This window comes from Myiozetetes cayanensis, unplaced genomic scaffold (genome assembly GCF_022539395.1).
Source record: "Myiozetetes cayanensis isolate MyiCay16 unplaced genomic scaffold, myiCay2020 scf3, whole genome shotgun sequence".
Classification (NCBI taxonomy): Eukaryota; Metazoa; Chordata; class Aves; order Passeriformes; family Tyrannidae; genus Myiozetetes; species Myiozetetes cayanensis.
Genome location: NW_026087521.1, coordinates 28,161,698 through 28,184,379, shown reverse-complemented (window position 1 = coordinate 28,184,379; position 22,682 = coordinate 28,161,698). Strand labels below are relative to the sequence as shown.

The following is a 22,682-nucleotide window of genomic DNA, read 5'->3' as shown; positions in this document are numbered from 1 at the left end:
CTTCTTAGAGCCTGGGAAGCACCCTTGAATCTAATTTTAAAAGCTACCGTGTAAAACCAATTAGGGTAGGATCCACTAAGCGAATCACTTTTGAAGGCCTCTCCTGTAACAAGCTACAAAAGATGAAGTGGTTTTACAGATTTACTGCCTAATCGAAGGAAGGGGAAGGTCTGAAAATATGAAGAAATCACAAAATATCTTTTCTCAATGAAGGTGTGACTTGAAACTTTAGCTGCATCATACTATTGTACTATATATATATTTTTTACTTCCAGGTTGTATTCTCACCTCACATCCCGCTACACCTACATTATTAAAACTCCACTAACCGACCACGTGCTAATCCAACTGCTTTACTATGCGATCTTGTTCAAAGAAAACAAAATTATTTGAATACTGTTATAAATTAACATCAGCACTATAGTAAATGGAACTGTAATACAAAAATGAAATCACAGGAAGCTGTCAAGAAAAAGGTGATCAAGCCCTTTGTATTAAATTTAATATATTTTATTTGACAAAAATCTGTGGCTTTGTTGAATTTACCACCATCACACACACACAGTCCCTGCTGCCCTTTGAATTAATCCAGTGGGACAAATTTAGTTTTTGCTGTAAAACCTAGTAAATGAAGTGTGCATAATGATTTTGTTAAATCTTACACTGCTCTTTTAATTAATTGATAATTTCCTCAGCATACTTTACTGTCTACTGAAGTGACATTGAGTACCTCAATTTTTTTTTCACACTACAGGAAAAAAAAAAAGGGGAAAAAAAGAATATGTAATACAAGAAATAACACCCCATGGTGGGAAGTAGGCAAAAAAAAAATCACTAGTTTATAGCAGGACTGGGGAGAGGTCGAGAGCTTCATGAATACATTTCACAATAAAAGAGCTGACATGTGGCAATACGGCTTCTATATTGTAACATCATGACTTGGTCTCTCTTGACTTGCACGGTTCCTGGAGAAGCATGTTACAGGGATTAAATCCCTTTGAATGTTAATGTGTTCCTCTTTTGAACCACAAAGAATATTAATCCTCCTCTCCTCATCTACCAACAGCTGCGCTGTTTTTTCCTACTTGACAGAGCGGAACCAGATAGCATGGCACGATTGACCTGAATGTAAATATTGCTGTTTGGTTTGGAACTGCTGACTTTTGGTGGAAATTTAACAAACCAGGATCAGCTCATCTGCAGCACAAATAAGCGTTCAGGCACCTAGAAACATCTTTCTAAACAATGACATCAGAAGAACTGTAAAACTAATTTACTACCTCATTAAAAAAAATTAACACACTTCACAATCCCCTTGAACATTTACAGTGACTGTTACAGGAAGTCAGGCTGGAATGTTTCCAGAGAAAGGGCATGTGTGTGTATACACAAACACACATATAACTATATAGATTATGGAAAAGCGAGTCATAAAGCCAACAGCTACAGTTCGGTTCAGGCATGACTCCACCACAGACATCTAGAGTCATACATAAGAACTCCACAAATTCATGTCAACCCTAAGCATAACCCTTTCAGCTACTTCGTAAGGTTGTGAAAGGACTCCAATTCCAACAAAAGCTAGATAACATAACACAAGAATATGCAAGATGACCCTAAAACAAATCCACTTAATTTCCATTTTCAAAATAAATATTTTCACATATCTGAAGAGTTTTAAGTCAGATGAAATGCCAGAGTGCTTCTCAATTCAGATTGAAATGTACGACTGACTGATAATACAAAACCTGGTCTCTATATATAATTCTTTAAGAGTCCCAAATTTCAAAGCCAGGAAACAAGTTTCATTACATGTACTATTCTGAGTTTTCATGTACATTTTGGCCACCTCTGTTTCTGGAATACTTGTTTAGAAATATCAACACTGCAGAGGTCAATTAAAAACAAATAATAAGAGACCAGCACAGTTTATGTCCAGAAAACAGATTACAGTGATTAATGCAAGTCTCCAATCCACAAAAAAAATCCTCAAAAGACCATGGCACCGTACTACAGTTTTGAAGCCTTTGGCATAAATTATTACTTACACTTTGTGTACACTATGCTGCTGCAATTTTAAAAATCATGGTACTATTGAGAATGTCTAAAAGTGTTATGCTTCATTTATTCATGTAGTTCAAAAGCAGTCCGAATATTACTGCATTTAGGATTCTATTTATTTAAAAATGTATTTATGCATATGTATTCCTTTCAATCCATGTTGGATACTTCAGCAGAGATAGAGACAAAGCTCTTGATTACCTTGCATTTTCCACTGAGGTACTATTAACACTCAGGAAAATAAGGGTAACAGTCTGCTACGTGCACAGAGGCTCTTACCCCAGGGTTAAAACAAGGTAATTCAAGGTTACTTGAGTGTGCAGTGGTGGATTTATGATCTGAGATAGAAACCTGCTGGAATCAGTTCTGTAGCATTTGCCATGTAGTAACTTGCTAGCTGGACATCCAAGTACATCCCACACAAACCAGACAATTATGAAAACAGATGTGGTAGAAAAAGAATAATCTGAGGGAAAAAAAGCGCGCAAGACTGGGAAGACGGATTCTGTAAGAATTCAAGGTTTAAATATTCCTACCTGCATAGAAAAGATATCTTCAGATGATATGGAAGTTTGAGCCAGAAAATTTAGCATCTAATGCTACTACAATAAACAGTTTTATTACTGAAAACAGATTTAGTTCTTTATGGCTTACAAAGGTGAATCGCATCGTAAGCCCTTCCTTTCTAGTAATTAAAATACATGAAATAGAGAAGAATGGTGAATTTGCAAAACAGTGTTTGTAAGATCAGGTGTAAAGGCTTTGTCCAAAGACTCTGCAGCAAGGAAAAAATAAATTATACTTCATTCCAGCCCTGTGTGTCTGAAAATACTGGATCTGATCTCTATTAACACTAATTATATCTTCTCTACTCTGGTAAATTGGACTTGAAAGTGAACAGATGAAATGAATACCAGCCTTACTGCCCATCACAGAACTCTGGCAATTCAGAAACAGTATTAAGACAAAGAATTGTGTAAGCACTGTGTAGAAGTTAGGAATCATGTTGTTTATTCAGTTATTCTCCATACAAAAGCACAGACCAATATTGATGTACTCTCAATTCAAGTAAAGAGGGGGTGGAAAGGTGAGAAGAGGAAGAAAACTGCTTCACATAGCTTAACACTGACCCATTCAAGTAGTTAAGGACCAGCTTGGAACAGCTCCAAAGGCTAAAGCAACTCCCTTCCCAGTTTTGCTAGGCCAGATGGAAGATGAACATGTTTCAGGATTTCAAGCTGTGCTTTGGCTTGGAATTTAATGTGTCGCTCCATTTTTAGCTTTAAAAAAGGCCCAAAACTTATTTGCTTATTTGATTAAAATGTTTTTAGGATAACAAGATGTACCATCCTGGGGAGGTTGTAGCCTGGAAGGCAGGTAAGGGGGGGAGGGGGGGGAAAAATGCCCTAAATAAAAAAGAGAAACAGTAAAATGAAAGATATCTCAGAATCCAGTTGAGTAGCACCATCCTGACCCTCCATGGGAGCCCTTCCCCCCTTCACCTTCTATAGAGTTTTTATACAGCTGAATTTTTCCATCACCTTATAAATGTTGAATCAAAATATGGAAGTAGGCTGGTTTTTTATGAGATTAAATTCTAGCTGTTTCTTTGTACCAATGTTTATCTCTTAATGTAATGAATTTTTCTCTATTTCATCTTATAGTCATTTATCTGTTAGCCTTTCAAATTCAGTATTACTCAGACACATTTCAATGCTAAACATATTCCAGAGCCTTTCAACGGACACCATTAGAAATTCTATTTGTGATCCAGGTAACATCTTATTACTCAAAATATGTTATTATTGGTTTCCAGCACTTACAGTTGATGGTATCATATGAATTAAAATAACAGAAATATAACAGATGCTTTCATTAAACTTAAGTGATACAACCCTATGCTCACTTTGTTGAAGGTCGCTAGTTCAGTCACTCTGTAAGTTTTTCTGTCACAGATCTGCCTCAGATATTTATAAAAATAAATATTAATAGTTTTAAATTAGTATGTACTGCAAGAAGGATTCTTTTAAAACTCATGAGAACTGTAGAACAATAAAGGGGCACTGGAGGACAAACTCATTACGGTTAAAAAACTACTAAAGAAATTAATTTGGCTTGCTCTTGACTTATCAGGGTCACCAACAGAAGCTGTAATACAATAAAACAGAATACACTGTTAATGGGAGACACTGCTTTATCCTCAAGGGAATTTCTTTTGCAGTTGTCCTGAGTTTAATCTTACTGCCATGACATCTCTTATTCTTTTTACTAGCCCAGAAACAGGGTAGAGCTGAATAAGCTATCAATGGAAAGAATTAAAAAGTAGTCCTTTCAGTAAACTGAAAGTATGCACTAGTAAAAAGAATAGTGAAGTGTATAACCTGTTCTTTTCACACTTCACAGTATTGTTAGATTTTTAAGTCACACCACCTGTTTAGTGAAATAATGCTCAATGAAATACCAGTTGTAAGCAGGAAGACAGAGGCAATTTACAACTCATATAAGGTTTCTTTCCAGGCAGAGAAGAAAAAAAACAGTAGAAGAGCTTAAGTTTGTATCGAGAAGACTAAGATTTTTAAGCCTATACCCTTTCTGGTCCTATAAAGGCTATAAAAGCTGAAAAATATCCTTTCTTACCCAATCCATCCTGGATTTCCTTAGTGCTACCAACTTCTTTGTTTAGTTTTGATTCAGAGATTCAGACCACTTTTTTTCCTCAGGTGTAAAATTGAAAATATTTACTAAAGGAGATTTCAACTTACCTGATGAAGATCGCTGCCCAAAACATATTCCTGGAAGTAACCTGGTGCAGCAGATGATGCTCTAATGGCCTGCCACAGCTTATACTGACAGCCTCCAATATAATGGGACTTAACACCAGGAAAGTGGTTGTAGTTTCTAAACACAAATGCTTTCAGTGGTGTTCCCCTGTTTACAATGGTGCTTACTGCAGCTACCTAGTGATGAGGAGGAACAAAATTTGTTACATACGATGACAATATTAATATAAGAATGACAGCTTCCCACAATGTGAAATTTAATTTATACATTAAAACCATCTCTGGAATCTTACTATGTTCATTATTTATTCATATTTTTATAAAGTGTATCTAAGTTTTAAAAAGTGAAAGTAAAAAACAAAAACCCCAACTTCCTAAAGAAAATGCTATTTTTAACCTGAAATTGTTTCCACCGGCTACTCTGTTTCTATGAATATCTACGATATTTAAATAAAAAGCTGGTGTCAACTATATGATTATGGAATATTTTGCTTTCAGGAATAATATTTTATTCTCAGAAGTCTGTAATCATCAATGCAACAATGTCACTAAATACGAATATCAGAACTGTCAATTTCTTTCTCCAAGAAAACGATTACTTAATAACACAACCCGAGTTAAAGAATTGGAGGAAGAATCTCTCCCCCCTCCCCCAAAAAAATCAAACCCCACCCAAAACCAAAAATAATCAAATGTAAGTCTTTCAAAGTTTTTTATAAGGACACTGAAATGTCAGTAACAGAAATCACAATAAGTATATCTAAGTGAAAAGCCAAAATGTTATTTCCAAAAAAAAAAAAACTATGACTGAAAAAAAATGCATCTTACAGCTACAGTCACGAGATGAAGGTATCTCCAGTTATGTGTAAGTGTTAGAACGTGTGGGACCTTTTAGTGGGGTTGCAGCCAGCCTGGCTGGCACTATCAGATAAACACTCTTTAGCAGCCAAGAGGTTGTTCAATTCCGTTTTGTTTCCTATTTTACAGAGTAGGGTATTTCCATGAAATTGACCCAACAGCACAACTGATGCTGTGATATCACTCTATGTATTTCATTGTTCAGCTACTTCATTTAAATCGTTTTATTCACAGTAGATTCATCCTTACAGAAAAGAAAACAAAAGAGTAACTTCCACATGACAACGCAAAACCAAAACACGTGCCTAGTTCATACTCAATCATTTGAGGGAGGAAAAGTTTCCTGTTTTTTTCAAAAGGAAGGTTTAGTTCTAAGCACTACTAGAAGAAGAAAGGAAAATAACTTCAGGAAATTTAATAGAAAACTTATTAAACAGATGTTTGATTTTATTTTTGGCAATACCCATGTATTCTTCCACTTCATGATGCAGTCTAAGTTGCCAAGTGCTCAGCACCTTCAGGAAAAATGCATCTTGCCTTCATTTAACAGCAGCAAAGCACACAACTGAATGTTTTATTTTGATTTTGCTGTGCCTTGTAAAGAGTGCCACCACCGAGAGCACTACAAAGCAAGTACTGGGAACAGCTAGTTTCAACTCTATTTATATTCACATTTTATTACTGAAGAACATGGAAGGAAGCCAAAGATCCCAGTTCAAAGATAACTTTCAAGTCAACATAGGATAGCTCCTCTCTCAGAAAGCAACATACCACACCAGCCTTTTCATGTCCTTGTTTTAGACATGGACTAGGAACGCAGTCGGTCAGGCTCATGTTTCTATGTTTAGAAAAATGTGAATATCTTCCATTTAACAGTAAAGCAATGAATATAGTGCTATGACACCAAAACACCTGTTAATTACAGATTGTTCTGAAATATGTCCTATTATATTTCTCTTCTTTCTTCACACCCTATCCTTCACCAAAAATAAAATACCCAGGCTTTCTCATCTTTCACTCTCGTGCTGCTGCTGTATCTAACACTCCTCCAATGACTTGGTGCCTTTTCTACCACACAGGAAGAGAAGAGATCTCTGGCCTAAGAATGTGCCTGGAGAAAACTGGGTACTCCAAATAAAGTGAGATGAAACCCTGTCCTCTCACAACACAGTAACACAGATCACAGAGGACATGACAGGATTTCCAGACACTACAATATGAAAAAAATAAGCTTTACACAACCTCAAAATGTTGACCTAGTATTTCTATGCTTATAAGGCTTTTAACATCTCTGAAATAGATTCCAACTTGAAGTATTAAAAATATGAGAAATTGATGCAGAAGTTTAAGAACCTAATTAATTTTTATCTTTTAAAAGCCCAGGTTATTGCATATGGAAGCCTGAAGAGCTATCAACACTCATGTTGTTTATCCAATATTCTTCTAGGGGTAGAATTTACTCAGAACTCTTATCTTAGCAGTATTTGTGAAATACACAATTAGTATTTACCTTAGAAAACTGTACTTACCTTTGGACATTTGGACTTTCTTGCAGTTTCAATCATAAGATTTGAGCCCATTTTTTCTCTACAAAAAAAGAGTGCACAAAAGTGAAAATGCTCCATCAGTTTAGCATTAAAAATATGTACATTTTTATCATTCTTATTTCTGCGACCTTTGCATTTAAAAGAAAGAGTGCTTGAATTTCACTTTACTAATTGGATTTCTACAGTTGACTTCAATGCACCAACATTTCAAACCTTCTAGGTTGCTGGAAATAATCTGAAGAGTGTTTGAGGTCTTGATTCAAGTTACTCACTTCATCACATATTTAACGATAATCATTAGGATTACTCAACTACTTAGTTAGATGAAGCACTTTGCTACATTTAGGAATCAAAAACTCAACATCCTTATTAAGCAGTTTCATAGTAATGAAAATTACTCTTCTGCACTATAAATTACTCTTCTGCACTGTTACAAAAACAAAAACTAAGGAGAGAAAGACGTCATTTCACGTGATTCAGAAGAAAGTTAAAACATCTACATGTAATCTTCCATAACTTCCAATCCAATATGCATTTAATATCTCTTTTTGAGCAAAAATTTTTTTAGATGCATACATTTTTATAAATCACATGAATGGGCAGAATTGTAATGTATCATCACATCAGTATTAGGGTCAGTATTCCAATTGCTAACTAGAAGATAGCCCTACTGCATGGTAGAGGAGACTGGAATAAATTACCACATTAGCCAATAATCTCACCTCAGCATCTAATTCAATTTTGATTTGCTTACAGCAAAGGTATAAAACTCTACAGAGTTGGTGGTCGTCCATAATGATTCCAAAACCAGGCTGTCCTTAAAGCAAGTTTTCTTCCTCCCCTAGAACACAGCCCACCCAAAAACTGGCAGTACATTTGCCTTATTCTTCAAAGGTTGTTGTCAGTATTGCCATACTTTTAAAGCAGGGATATTCCATGTGTTGTTTTTATGAGATCATCCACCTACAGCTCACACCCCTTTTGACAGTAGGTGATTGCACTTCCACTGGTAAAAACAACACCTTTATCAACCTAATCAGGTCAGAAGATAAAACAAGCTTTTACATGCTACAATGGCAGCAGTCCTACATGCAGACCATAGACTGTACTTGTAGCTAGGACAATTTACTGCTCCGCTAGTGGGTATGTGTGCTCGAAGGATGGCTGTGTACTTGTTCTTGAGAGGGAAGAAGGAAGAGAAACAGCTTCCAGTCCTATGATCGAAAACTCTTGCTGACACAATTCTTCTATCAGTAGCACTGTTTTATTTTATTTTTTTCCAAAAAATGCATTAATTCCAGTCTCAGTCACCAGCCAGGAAGGGAAAAATACCATCTGCACTCACTAACTGATTACAGAAGGAGACGAAGGCACACAGAACCATGAAGTAGGAATAAAAGAGATGAGACTGACAAGAGGTGAGATATCAAAGACACCTACTGATTTGCATCACTTTCATCTGCTTCTGAAATATCTATATTAGGTATTTTTTTCCCAAACCCTGAATGCAAAGATTAAAAAAAAATGCATAAGAAATATCCACTGCTTAATTACAGGAAGCATCAAACTGAATAACTATCTCCTCACATCTTGTTTTTTTATGGAGGCCAGGAACTGATGCTTCAGAGCAGGTACAAGAAATCCCTTAAACTGCTATACAACTTTAGACATTAAGGTCTAAAGAGAAAAGTTTAATATCACCTCCAAATTTATTTTAGTTCTCTTGCTAGCATTAATACTGCAATTGCATATTATATAAATATTTTTGTGATGCCTCGCTGTTCAGTTATTTTCTTTAACTAAGTCACAGTAGAATTAATTCCACAGTTTCGTCACATACTGTATTAAGAAAAGAAAGTCTTCTAATTTTAATTTTATTGAATACTCCCTTGATCACAAAGAAAAGCAGAGACTGGTAATTCTCAAGATACCTTATTTATCTCAAATTACCACTTTAACTTATTTGCTTTTTTTCATGCTAGACTCCTAATGCCTTTGTGTATGTTGCCTTTAGGTCACTGGCTACTTTTTAACAATCTTGCAACAGAAACATTCTCTAAAATGGGGTAATTGGGACTGTAAATAGTATTTTAAGTGAAACTGTATTAAGAATTAATATAACAGCATCATAGTATCTTCTGTATTTTCAATCCCAACTGACACACACAATATTCTTGTCTGACCACAAGAATACAGACGTTTCATTAAACTGTCCATGACAGCAACCAAATCACTTTTGATATTAAAGTTACTTTAAATCCTGTAAGCATTTTACATTTTTCCACTCACAGGTTATTACTTTACATATAATTTCATTTCCCTCCTATTTTTGCATTTATCTACTTTGCTTGTGTCTGCCTGTGCCCATGTCCTCTAGACATGACCTACTTAAGTCTCTTTCACAAACGTTTCATTGCTGTTTCATTGCTTCAAGTCACTAATATTGCAACACTTATTTCAGTAATGCTATGAACAAAATAATGCCAACCATACGCTTCAAGAAACGTTCCAATGTGCTACAGCTACGGTGCAATCAAACACTCTTGAGAAAGAGCACTCAAGGCAAAAGGTAAAACTGTACCTTTTACCCTCTTCTGACAACACCAGCAGTACCAGGAAACTATTACATCCTTACCAAACCTACAGGAGGGACGTTTATAGCACATGCTGGTACAAAATGTGCTGCTTGTCCATCCAGTTGCTAGAAAACAGTGTTCAATTTGCAAAACAAATACTGGTTTGAAGTATTATTACTTGCACTCCCAAACACATGCATTATCAATTTTCCTACCAAAGGAGAACATGTAACTTTTATCCTACACTCCATAAAGTGACTGATTGCTTCTCAATCCCAGTATGGGATTTTAGCTAGCTTGTGAAAACCCCTAGCTGCTCACTAAATTTTTCCAGTAGTTTCTGCAGACAGTATACAAAAACACTATCATACATGTAAACAACAGTCAAAAGAAAACGGAAAAGTTGGAACTATAAGCCAGGTTCTTCTTACAAATGCAATTCAACACAGCACTACATAAGACTGATGTGTGGTAACTATAATTTTCTGCACAATATAACTGATTAAAACCAGTCCTCAAACTGCAACTCAAGAAATATATAAGAATACATAAGACTTAAACGCAATTCCCTACAGCAGCCTGAATAAAAAGTCAGTTAACCAAAATTAGTTGACACTTTCTGAAATGGAATTTATAACATTCCTCATGACTGCATGCAACATCAGCCTAATGTAACATCAGCTTAATCATTTTCAGCAGGAATACTTTCTGCCAAGAAATATCACCACTGATATCATGGTAGGGCTAAACATATATTGCACACCTGTATATTGTCAATGGATATTCTCTATTTCAAGGAAGGGAGACAAGCTAGCATTTAAACAACAAAAACCCACTCAGTGCAAGTAAGGCTTTTAAATTTAAAACAAAACATAGAGAGCAATTTCCTCCCACTATGACTGAAAGTTAGACCTGACCTTCACATTGCTGTAAAGAGGTGCTATACAGCCTTTCAATTCCCTTTCTTAGTTCTAGGCTCCCACACCACAAGGAAGCCTCCAGGAATCCCTTCAATAATATATTGTGTAGGCATAGAATCTCCCTTCAACATTGCAGAATAAGGTCAACAAGAAGTCATTTGTTGATCAGTACATTTAATTTTTAATTTAGTCCATAGATAGTATATTAATTGCCTGGCTTCTGTCTATTGCACTAGAATTCTTTACCTAATGTGCTACAGACACACAAAAAAAAAAAAAAGGTATTTTAATTAAAAGCATGTAAAATACTTTCACATGAGGTATTGTGATTTTCATAAGAATTCTTTTAGTTGGGCAGGGGGGAAAAAGAGGAAAGGTAAAGAAAAAACCTCATTTCTACAAAAAACACCTCCAGATATCTGAGCAGAAAAGCTCATGATATTAATTTGATAAACATATTTATTTCTAAAAATATGCAAGAGCAGAGAGAAGTAGTGCTTTGAAGCCTCTCTCTCCACTTCAAAGATGTGAGATGTTTAAAACTCAGACAGCACAGGTATTCCCACAAAAAGTCTAGAAAAAAACCTCTTTCAATCCCATAAAACACACTAAAAATCATGTTCCCAAAGGAACTTATTATTTAATCAGAAGCAACCCTTTACCTTTTTACACTTTCTCTCAGAAAAGGCCATTTCAGTTCTTTCAGTGGTAGTGCAAGCTTATGTTGGTTGGGAGACTACGATATTAGTTTGCTAAAAATTATAAACAATTGAACTATCAATACCTATACAGATGAATAAAACACGTAATATAATAATTCCTTACAGTGACTCTTCTTGTGTAGCCATTAATGCATGTGTATACATTTCTAAGAACAAATACCATTTAATGGGCAACTCTCAGAGTATTTTTTCATTACGATCCTTACAGCTCATTTCCCTTTTCAAAGAAAGAGACAATGGGCAAACCCCCAACATTAAAAATCCCTACTAGAGCACATAATTTCATTTCTCACCAATCTCCTATAAGAAAAAAAAGGCACAGTAGGTGGCTAGTAAATTTTGTAGCAAATCTGTAATGAGTCAGACCAAGCAGAGCTGGTAAGCATACAGGAATATAATCAGAAATCAGTGCATTAAAGCTTACTTTATTCCCCAGAAACAGAAATCATTACATTAAAGGCTTTCAGTGTTTTGGTAAATATCAAAGCAGCTATTTCAAAAGAAATAGAGTATACGCTACTCCTTCCTAGTTGTTTGAAGAATTTCCATTACCAGTGAAGCAATAACAAAACCAAATGCACTCAGACACTACATTAATTATTTTTCACCTGATCATTATTTACTTACTTGAGCATTTTTTCCCATATATCACTGTCATAAAAGGCATGGCTCCAACCCATTTTGACTGTTCCAACAATGACATTCTGCTTAAAAACATCTGATCCTAATTTGTGGTACAGTTCTTCACAATCATCCAGAGGGATATGGAACAACCCCAACATAAAAGCTAATATAGCTCCTGAAAAACAAAAATTTTGTAATATAAAATGTAGCCTGGAGTGGGACTACAAAAATGGATTACCAGTTAATGTAGGTCATAGGTTAGCTGAGTATCAGTCTTGAAACAGGAAGACCTATATCACTAAATTTCTGTTCAGACATCACAGACCATGTTCTAAAAGGACATATATAAGATAGAAACAGTCTACTTTCAAAACCAGAAATACGACAAGTTGAAAAGTGACATTATTTCATTTTGCAGATTTCAACCCTGCAAACAAATACAGGGCAGAAAACAAATTAAATCCACTGCTTTACTTGGAAAGAGAAATAAGTAAGAGAAATCTATGCTGTGATATTAGAAATATATTTGCAGCTTTACTTGCTATTTTAAAAACTCTTAAGTCAATAGAGAAAAATTCTCAGAAAATTCTTTAAAAATAAGGGAGTTTTGAGCAGTTTGGATTACATTTGGTTGCAATCATTTACAGTTAGTCTCATACATGCTGCCATCTAGTGTATGCCTAATAAAAATTATGACCCACCCTTATAGGAGAAAAAACCCCACCATTCAAAAAGCATGGCTGTTGAATACAAATAAAGACTGTGGAGAAATATAATTAATGCATTATAAAATTCTTAGATATATTACACTGAAAGGACACCTGTAAGCTTTAAATCTAATTGTGCAGTACTATGAGAGCATGTAATTAAGCATTAGGAATAGTCAGGACACATGACTTTTTCAATTTGTAAATAAATGCGATAGGTTTGAATAAAATTATTTTGAAAAGGTGCAAATGCTTGAAATAGAGTAAGAGTACCACATATGTGCAGAACAAACTACATGAAGGAAGTTACGGACGGCTTTAAAGGAAACATGACTTCCAAGCCTCTCTCGCTCTCACAAACCCCACCACTGTGTTAGCTGAGCACCAGTGCATTGATGGTCTCGGTTTCTTAAAAAGTAGACAAACGCTTAAGAGAACATCCGCCTATTTGACACAAAGTTTCATCAAAGAGAAACTCAAGTGCCAAATCACCAAATGCCTGCATTCAACACAGAGTTAACACCCAGAAGCAGAGAAATACCATTTTCCCAAGTCGTGCAAATCCTCTGCTACCCTGTTTTCCTCTAAACTCTCCAGCTTCACTTCTATTATCACGCATTTGTTATTTTGGTGAGCAGTTTCCAAGTTTCAGGGCCTATTACAGCATCACTGCAGTGACCTTTCTCTGTGATTGCTGCATTTAAATGCTCTGACCCCCAGTGAAGGCAAGTACAGGAAAGCTAACTACAAAGACAGACTGTGATGCTGAATTCATAGCTGACTAAATCTCAAAGGCAAAACAGCTAAATGATATTAAGAAATACAGAAAGCACAGCAGAAAAGAAGTGCAATGCACAAGAGGCATCCTTCCTATCATTTAACACATCACTCTTGTAAAGCACAATTCATCCAGATTCACTGGCATAGGTACTGTCAACACAAACAGAACTGCCAGTACATGCTGACAGATGTGCACAACCTCTCCTATCCATGTCTTATCTGTTATTGTGAGCTGGACTACTGTAGACAAAAGCTTGAAAGTATAAACAACATTTAAAAGAATATGTTTAAACACTTACTAGCAGCTAAAAACCCAAAAATTTGGGGAAGAATTAAAAATAAAGTTAGTTCTAGTAAGACTAGGGATCAAATTAAGAACACCAGGCCTCTTTATCCAAGATAAAATGTCTTTTTTATGATTGAAAAAATTGGCAAAGTATTTTGCAGGGAAACTATCTTCCAAAGAAACAACCACTTACTGCTAAATTAAGTAACAAAAGATTTCTTTGGAAGATTATTTAAACTGTAAAACAGGGAACTATATTGTGCCTACAAACAAATTCTGTCTGGTAGATCTAAACATTCTCCTTTACTTCTGAGTCTTATATTAAGCAAATCTCTATAAACACAAACATTTTCTCTCATCATGGTCATCTGTGTTTAATATAATTTCTGAATTAAACTGTATAGAATACAACTATAGTGTAAAAAACTTGAATAATGTGATTTTCTAAATGAAACTGAGCTATTGAACTACAACATATATCTTCTGTTAGAAATCAGCATCGGGCAGCTAATGGTCTAGCACCATTTCTGAAGGAGATGACTATCGTTTAAACAGAAACTTATGCTTTAGTTTCCTACTTTCTAGGGAGGAGTAACTTAACACTGAGTCACAAGAGTAATTAAGTCTGGGAGGGACCTGTAGAGGTCATCTAGTCCAGCCTCTGTTCAAAGTTTCAATTAGAATAGGTTACTAGGGAGTTGTTCAGCCAAGTTTTGAATATCTCCACAGATGGAGATTCCCCAGCCTGTGTAGGTAAGTCCTTCCAGTGTCTGACCATCTCTGCAAGAAAAACAAGATTATGTAACCTAATTATAACTTCCCATACTCCAGCTTGTCCGTTGGCTTTTCTCCTATCACTGTGCACCTTCAAGATGACTCTAGCTCCATCTTCTCTATATTTTCTCATTAACTGAAACAGTAAAAAAGCCTCGCTTTAGCCTTCTCTCCTCAAGGCTGAATAAATCCAGTTTTTCCACTCTTTCCCTTATATATCATGAGATCCAGTCCCCTGATCATCTGTTTGACCCTCTGCCAGACTCACACAGTATGTACAAGAACACACCCCAAAAATTCAGGGTTTCCAGAGAAGCCTCAAACTAGACATTCATAGCCAAACAGAGACCCTTCACCTGTTAGGTATGTTCTTGTCCATGCAAACCAATGTGGTCAGCTGCTGACAGCTTTCTTTGCTCAAGATGACTTTGCTCGCTGATGACTCATATCCAGCTCGTACCAATCAAGACCACGTCTTTTTCTTTAAAGCTGGTTTCTAGCCAGTCAACCCACCTCTGATGGAAGGCTTTGTATTTGGCTTTACTGAACCTGTCAAGCCTGTACAGGCCAATCTGAACAGGGCCACCACTGTACTAACCACTTCCTCTAAATTAAATCATCCAAGATCTTGCTATAGGCACACTCTGTCCTGCTGTGCAGGTCATTAACAAAGATGGCAAACATTACTGACCCAATATGTGTCCCAGAGCAGCATTACCTTAGCTGTCTATAAAGTCCCATAAATATATAAGTATCTGTGTGCAATGTGAAGATTTCACATTAATTGAAAAAAATGACAAATCAGTTTGAAGTCACAACTAACATAAAGCACTCAAAGTTCTTATACAGAAGAAAAAAGACTTTAGAAATCACACCTGTGCCTTCCCAGTTTACCCTCTAAGTCAGAAACTCTGAAACCTACATTTAATTCTCAGATGTTCTTTCACTATATTCATAGCAAAATTCCAAATTGTGGCTTAATAATTACCTGTGCTTACACCACAGATGTAGTCAAAAAGTTGATGAACTGGTTTTCCAGTTAGTTCTTCTAGTTTCCGTAGAGTCTGAAGTGCAACTAAGCCCCTGAAACACAAAAATCCCCTTCACATACAATGGCAGTTTTGTCTTACAAAGCTCTAAGACAACCTTTGTTTAATTATGACTAATTATAATTCAATAACTACAACAGTAAGAATACTGAATAATTCAGGGAATAAAAGAGTAGCAGAACACAATTAAAATAGAATGATGAATACTAAATATAAATTACATACTCAGGCATATAAAAAGTAGTACTCAACAGCTACAGCCATATTGGTTTGTAGTAAAGGCTAGGGGACCATCATTCTGTGGATATAGACTCAGGAGAGATTTTAGCTGCATCCACACCACACAGTACTTTAAGTTTGGTCTTAACAGGGCTATATAATGCCCTTTGGGGGACAGTATTTTTCTGTGTGGAGTTTGTATGGCTCCAACTCAATGTGTCTGAAACAACGGGAGAGATGCATTACAGACCATAGACTTGTGTTTCTATAGCATGATACAGCCTCTGGTGTGCAGCTGTGCTAACTCAGTTGAGATAGAGCAAGATAATTAGGTATGGCAAAACGAGCACCAGTCATGCACAAATGCATTCAAAAACAATACCCGTTTAAGAGAAATGTATATCATGAACTGCCTTTTTGAGCATATATTTATCAAAAAGAAACTGAAATTTTATTTCTAGTTACAGAACAGAAAAGGCTCCAGAAGTTTTACCTTGTTCCTCCTCCATCAATGGTGAGGACTCTAATTCCCCAGCCTTTCACAGGGTCGGTATATCCAATTAGAGCTAATGTTTCTCTAACAGCAGCCTGAAGACTTTCATCATTGGCCTGTCTCAGTCGCAGCAGGCATGGGATTACTTTTTCCTATTGATGAATACAAAGGTATTTCATTCCAATCATATGTTTATAGCACAAGAATCCATGTTTAAATTTACTAGTTTGGCATTTAAGTATAGAAGTAATATTAAACTTGGACAAAAACTTCTTCAAAACTGTATTTATCCATCTTTCTCCAAAAATGGAAAAAAAGGACGCCAATATTACGTTGTACACATCTCATTGCTAAAAGTAACTACCTAGCAAAATTCAACAACCAAGGTGAAACACTAATCTTTCGAATAGCTAGAAAAGCTACATTCACCAGGAGTTAAGTTTTATTGGCTTAATGTCACATTAGCCAAATATAGATTCGAGTACGTAGCACACCAAGTACAGGTAAAAGCCCAGATTTTGCTTAATAAGTAACACATTGCTTCAAAACAAGAAATGCCTTCTAAGTACACTAGTAACAAATATTAAAATTCTTCCTCACATGGAATACTTTTTAAATCTACATTACCATAAAGATATAGAGCATTACAATCCAAGTGGGAAGAGTGGATATACTCTTTCATAATAAAGTAATTCACATATATTTATGTGGACGCCTGGCCTGTACCCTGCCCAAATGATTCATCTGGCCTGCACTCCATTCCCAAAGGTCGCTTTTCCAGAAATTCTACAATCTATGCCACACATTTATCACATCTTGTGGAAAAAGGCACAAGGTTGACAAATGTTGTGATTGAGCTAGTACTTCTAGAATAGTCTACGACCCACCTTCTGTCCTCTCACTCTCAGGGAAGAGAATGAGTAGGACTAGATTACATGAATTTATTTGATGGTTATACTTCACTCTTGCCTTCTCTCTTCGAAGGAAGCATGTAAACAAGCATAGAAAGTACTGTGCATATGCAGATCAACTGTACAGTACATTCCTGTCTGGTCAACTGCCACAGAGGACACAGAGTACGACCTTTCCCTACCACTAGAAAAAGCTATACCACCCCCCCACATGACCATGCCGTATGCTTCTAAATTAAACATCACAATCTTAGGAGCCTTTAGCTAAACTGATGACAGTTTGCACACGAATCTGCTTCAATTAGCTACAGAGTTACAAAAAGAGACATTCAAGTTGTAATCCTTACAAATAAGACCAGTGCACAAAAGCAAATTAAGGAGGTTTTATGTTATTCTGTATCCATCATCTGTCAGATATTTATGTTTTATCTAAGCATCAGGACTATTTGCACCTTAATTGCAACTCCTCGGCTTTCTGGAAATTCTAGAAGATGATAGGTCAGTTCTTCCACCCTGCTGATACAGACTCTCGGATTAGTGGATCTTCGTAGGGCTTGAACTAAAGCTCGAGTCCTGTTATCAATACTCACTCTTGCAATAATCTAAAAAAGATAAACAGATAATACAAAACTACTCTAAGAAATGTGTCAAATTTGTCAACACCAATTCCAATGTGTTATTTTAAGATTTCTCAGAAGGAATGAACAGCATGTTGTACTAAAGATCTGCTACACGCTCCAAGTAAGCATTACTTAAACTGGAAACAGACAACCTTTTGATTCTTAACTAGAAAACTAAATAAGGTCAGCTAACAGCAAGAATACACCAAACAAACATGTGTCAGCACGTACTCAGGTGTATTTTCAGGGCAACTCTGAAATCATGGTATTTGAACCATAAACAAACCATGAACTGTGAAATTACTATAACTACAAAATTACTGTAACTCCAAAAAAACCCCTAACTAGATCTCTACATATACATGAACTAAATACATGTATAACCACACACACGTATATATATATATATATACACATATGTACATGCTTTATATATATAAACTTACATATACATGTGCACTTCTATAAAAAATAAATGTTTTTATACATGTATACAGATGTATATATACCTATTTTTAAGTACACATATGTATTTGTAAGTTTATATATAGTATGCATATATATGAAAATTTATACAGTTTTACATATATACTTATTTATCAAAGTACATAGAATAAATCATAGAACACTTTGGGTTGGAAGGGGCCTTAAACACCCTCTAGTTCCAACCTCCCTGCCATGGACAGGGACACTACAAATGTACTTATATGTAGGTATGCATATGAATAAAAGTATGTGTACATATGTAAGTACAGACACAGGTATATACTTATTTATGTAAGTATGTGTGTATATGTATGGTTCCATACAGGTATATACACTAGTGCAGTGTATATATACACTTGTATAAAGTATACATAGAAATAATACATAATAAATTAACATTAAACAAAGACTTGCCTTTTCTCTCTGAAGAGACAGGTGCTTTTCCCTCTCTTCTGCAGTTTTGGCCTCTTTTGATTTGTCCTCATCAGTCTTCTCAGACACTTCTTGTTCTGGTTGTTTACTCTTTTCTGGTGAAACACCTTTTGATTCGGATCTTAACTTGGGAACCAGCCCCCCAATATAGCTGTCTACAAAAGCTTGTACGCTGTTACTGGGATACGAAAGAAAGTTTGCAATACTTTTTTTAGTGGAAACCGGAAGGGCAGTATTTGTCTTTTCAGCACCCAGAGTCTCTGCTTCAGGAGCTAAAGTAGCTGCTGAATCCACTGCCTTTTCTTCACTCGTTACAGTATTTTCTGATGAATCAAGCTTATTCCTCTCTTCACTTTTAGAGTCCTGTAATGAAGCATTCCTTTTTTTCTCTTGTTCCATAACAGAATTGCTAAAGTAAGAGTTGATATGATCAGCTACAAAGTTGTAAGTCTCTCCAAAATTTGTAGAAAAGTAGCTTATATGAAAAAGGTGGTTTTTAGTAGATGCTGAAACTTCTGGAGTATCTTGACAAGTACCACTTGAACTTCCTAACACAGATTCCAAGTTTTCACTTGCACAAGTGGATTTCTTTGCAGCTGGGTCTCTGTTGCAATCCTCCCGAGTTCTGGCATCTGTCACTTTTTTATCATTGTCTAGATTTGTACTGATGTTATTTGCATCTGCACTACTTTTATTTGCTTTTCCCAAAGAACCTGAGTGTGACTTTAATCGAGCTATTCGTGACACCAGTTCACTGTGAGTGCCAGACACAGCCTTTGAAACAGATTCTATAGTATTCTTAATTCGTGACATGCGAATGCTCACCTTTGTAAGTCCTTTGGAAGAAGAAATTAGAAGTTTAGAAACTCTGTAGTATAAAAACTCATGGCTGTAAATGTATTTGCTATACCAAAATGTTCTGCTTCTGGTCCATTTACACCGAGGCTCGCTCGTATGCAAAACTCTCAGGTGTGTGGCATGATTTATCCTCCAGCAGACTTTAGGTCTATATAAACACAGGTATTTGTTTCTTTGCTTCCACCAGAGATTTTTCGGGTTAATCACAAAGAGCAAATATGCGTCCAAAGATAATTGAACTGTCATTACTTATAAATAATTACACCTTTTCTGTGTTGCTTTCTACTTCATTCCAGAAAACATATTTCAATAAATAAGTCTCGTATTGTAGTGTTATCTGAAAAGAAAAAAACAACAACAAAAAAACAACAATGGAAACCCATATACAGCAACAAGTAAAATAAAAATCACAGAGTGCTTTAAAGCAGATGAAGCTTATTTACTCTTTCAGTAAAGACAGATGAACATTCACATCACATACACTCAAGGGAATATCTACTGCTCAGGACATTTGGTAGCGCCACCCCAATATTTCAACATGCTACACCCTAAAGGCCAGTTTAAGCTCATCTTAAGCAATATGTTACACTTCTCAAAAGCATTTACTGACATACAGAAAACTGATTGCTGTTTTTTCCCTTAGAGAAAAATTTGGGTTTGTTTACCAAATTACCTTGTGCAGAAATCACATTTCAAATGTCATTATATTACAACCCCTTTGCAGAATTCCTCACAGGGGAGGAGGGATAATTCTTTGAGCAAAGTTCAGCGGGACATGTCTATCCTAGGAGCCAAGGGCAGCATATAATCCTTGCTCTGCAAAGAAAGATGCGATGGGTGGAGCAGCGTTTTACGCAGCACAACAGAGCTGCGCTGACACCGCAGGTACAAATCCATTACCTGCCCAAATGGCAAGCCCAGGTTTCTCCAGCCCCTGTGACAAGTGGCGAGGAGGGCTGCCAGGCAGCAACTTCTGCGCAGGCCGACGCCACAGAGACAGCAGAGGTGACACCGCCGCAGACAGCGGCTTCGTTACTTACGGTCTCCTCTGCCTGAGCCGTGCCTGTCCCGCTGGGTCCGCGCCGCGCTCCGGGCTGCGGGCCCCGCCGGCGGGCCGGGCTATAAAGGCACAGGGGCTCCTCATGTCCCGGTGGGAGCAGGTGCTGTTCCTGCCTTGCGCCATTTCGCAGAATCGCTGCCGAGAGCGGCCGCGTAAACAAGCACAGCGTCCCGTCCCGTCCCGTCCCGTCCCGTCCCGCTGTCCCCGGCCCACCCCGCGTCACGCGCGCGAGCCCCGTGTGCCGGCACGCGCTCACCGCGTTCCCCCCGCCCCCGTTCCCCCCGTGACCCGGTGGCGACGCGACACGGCCTGCCCCGGCGGCGGTACCTGCCGGGTAGCGGCTCCCGCCTCCCCCCTCCGCCCCGGCCGCCGCCGCCGAGCCCGGTGAGGGCCCGATCCCGGTCCGGAGCCGCGCCCTCACGAGCGCTGCCGCCGGCCGGAGCGGGCGCGCGCGGCGGCACCGGGAACGGCAGCACCCGCCGCGCGAGCCCGCGACACTGCGCCTGCGCCGCCCCGCGCGCCGGAAACAGCTGGGTGCGCGCCGCGGCTCACGGGCCGCCGCGGGGGGCGGCGCGGGGCTACTGCGCGTGCGCGCCGGCGGGGACGGGCGGGGCAGGCGGGACGTGCGGGACGGCACGCGGGGGGCGGGCGGGGGCCGGGCCGGGCCGTGACGGAATCACGGAATGGGAAGGGCTTGGAACGGTCCCAGCCTCCCTCTCACTAGAACAGCTTGTTCAAAGCCCCATCCAACCTGGCCTTGAACATTGCCAGGGTTGAGGAATCCAAAACCTCCCTGGGCAGCCTGTTCCAGTGCCTCACCACCCTCACAGTAAAGGATTTATTCCTGATATCTAACCTCGATTTCCCTCCTTCATTTTGTGTGCACTATTGCTTGTCCTGTCACTACAGTTCCTGATGAAGTGTCTGTCTCCAGCTTCCCTGTAGGCCCCCTTCAGATACTGAAGCTGCTATGAGGTGTCCACACAACCTTTTATTCTGCAGGATGAACAGCCCCAACTTTCTCAGCCTGTCTTCAGAGGGGAGTTGTTCCAGTCCTCTTATGAATTTTGTGGTTAGACTTGCTCCAACGGTTCCATGTCCTTCTTATATTGGGGCCCCAGAGCTGGAAGCATCACTCCAGGTGGGGTCTCACAAGAGTAAAGGGGCAGAATCCCCTGCCTAGACCTGCTGTCCCCACTGCTTTTGACGCAGCCCAGGATTTGTTTGGCTTTCTGCTCAGGCACAGCAGAGCTCGTTGTGTCCCACGCTGCTGGTGCTGTTGGGCTCTTGGTGCTGCCCTCTGCCAGAGGTGCTGGGAGTGAGGGGCTGGGAGAAGGAGAAGAGCCCCTACCCAACCTCTGTGCTCACTCGGTGCAGGTGCTGTGGGAATATCTTGTGACTTGGGAAATGGTGACAAACAGTGGTTTTCATGGTTTCATAGGGTTAGCGGGCACCTTGCTCTTTTCCAGCTAGGCTTCAGAGCAGCAGCAAGCCCATGAGCTTCCCATGTGCATGGCCTGTCTGAAACACAATTTTAGTGCAGTTGCAAAAACTTCAGGCAGCAATGGCAAGGAAGCATGGATATGCTGCGTGCATGGGTGGAGTGATAGGGGCGTTGCCCCCAGTGTTAGGAGGGTCAGGTTGCATTTGTAGTTTCAAATCCCAATTGTCTGCTTCTGTTCTTTCTCACAAATATAAAAGTAAAATCAGGGGGTTTAGCTCACATTCTCCACAGAAAAATTTGTATTTATTGCATGCTGTAATTAATATAACACATTTTTTATAAATTGAACAGGTTAAAATCTACACATCCCCCACTGCAGGACATCCCTGGCTGCATGCCAGGTGCCCACTGAAGCTGCACTGTCACTTCCTTCCTCAACTGGACAGGGGAGAGAAAATAGAACAAAAGGCTAATG

The 22,682-nt window shown here is 38.2% G+C and overlaps 1 protein-coding gene across 4 annotated transcripts in view; it reads right to left on the bottom strand.

Moving 5' to 3' along the window:
* PNPLA8 (patatin like phospholipase domain containing 8) overlaps positions 1–21,245 on the bottom strand; it is a 37,511-nt gene extending 16,266 nt beyond the window's left edge. The window contains exons 1-9 of one of the 4 annotated variants that reach the window (XM_050323956.1): positions 21,091–21,220; positions 20,377–20,519; positions 18,828–20,040; positions 17,760–17,909; positions 16,397–16,548; positions 15,624–15,718; positions 12,092–12,263; positions 7,229–7,286; positions 4,824–5,018 (exon numbers count right to left, since the gene is read on the bottom strand). In XM_050323956.1, coding sequence (XP_050179913.1) covers positions 4,824–5,018; positions 7,229–7,286; positions 12,092–12,263; positions 15,624–15,718; positions 16,397–16,548; positions 17,760–17,909; positions 18,828–19,949 — 1,944 coding nt within the window. In that variant the 5' untranslated portion in view covers positions 19,950–20,040; positions 20,377–20,519; positions 21,091–21,220. Of the gene's footprint in view, positions 1–4,823; positions 5,019–7,228; positions 7,287–12,091; positions 12,264–15,623; positions 15,719–16,396; positions 16,549–17,759; positions 17,910–18,827; positions 20,044–20,376; positions 20,520–20,743; positions 20,908–21,090 lie in introns of those variants that run through there. The other 3 variants (XM_050323955.1, XM_050323957.1, XM_050323959.1) reach the window with 3 other exon arrangements.
* Between the last annotated feature and the right edge of the window lie 1,437 nt (positions 21,246–22,682).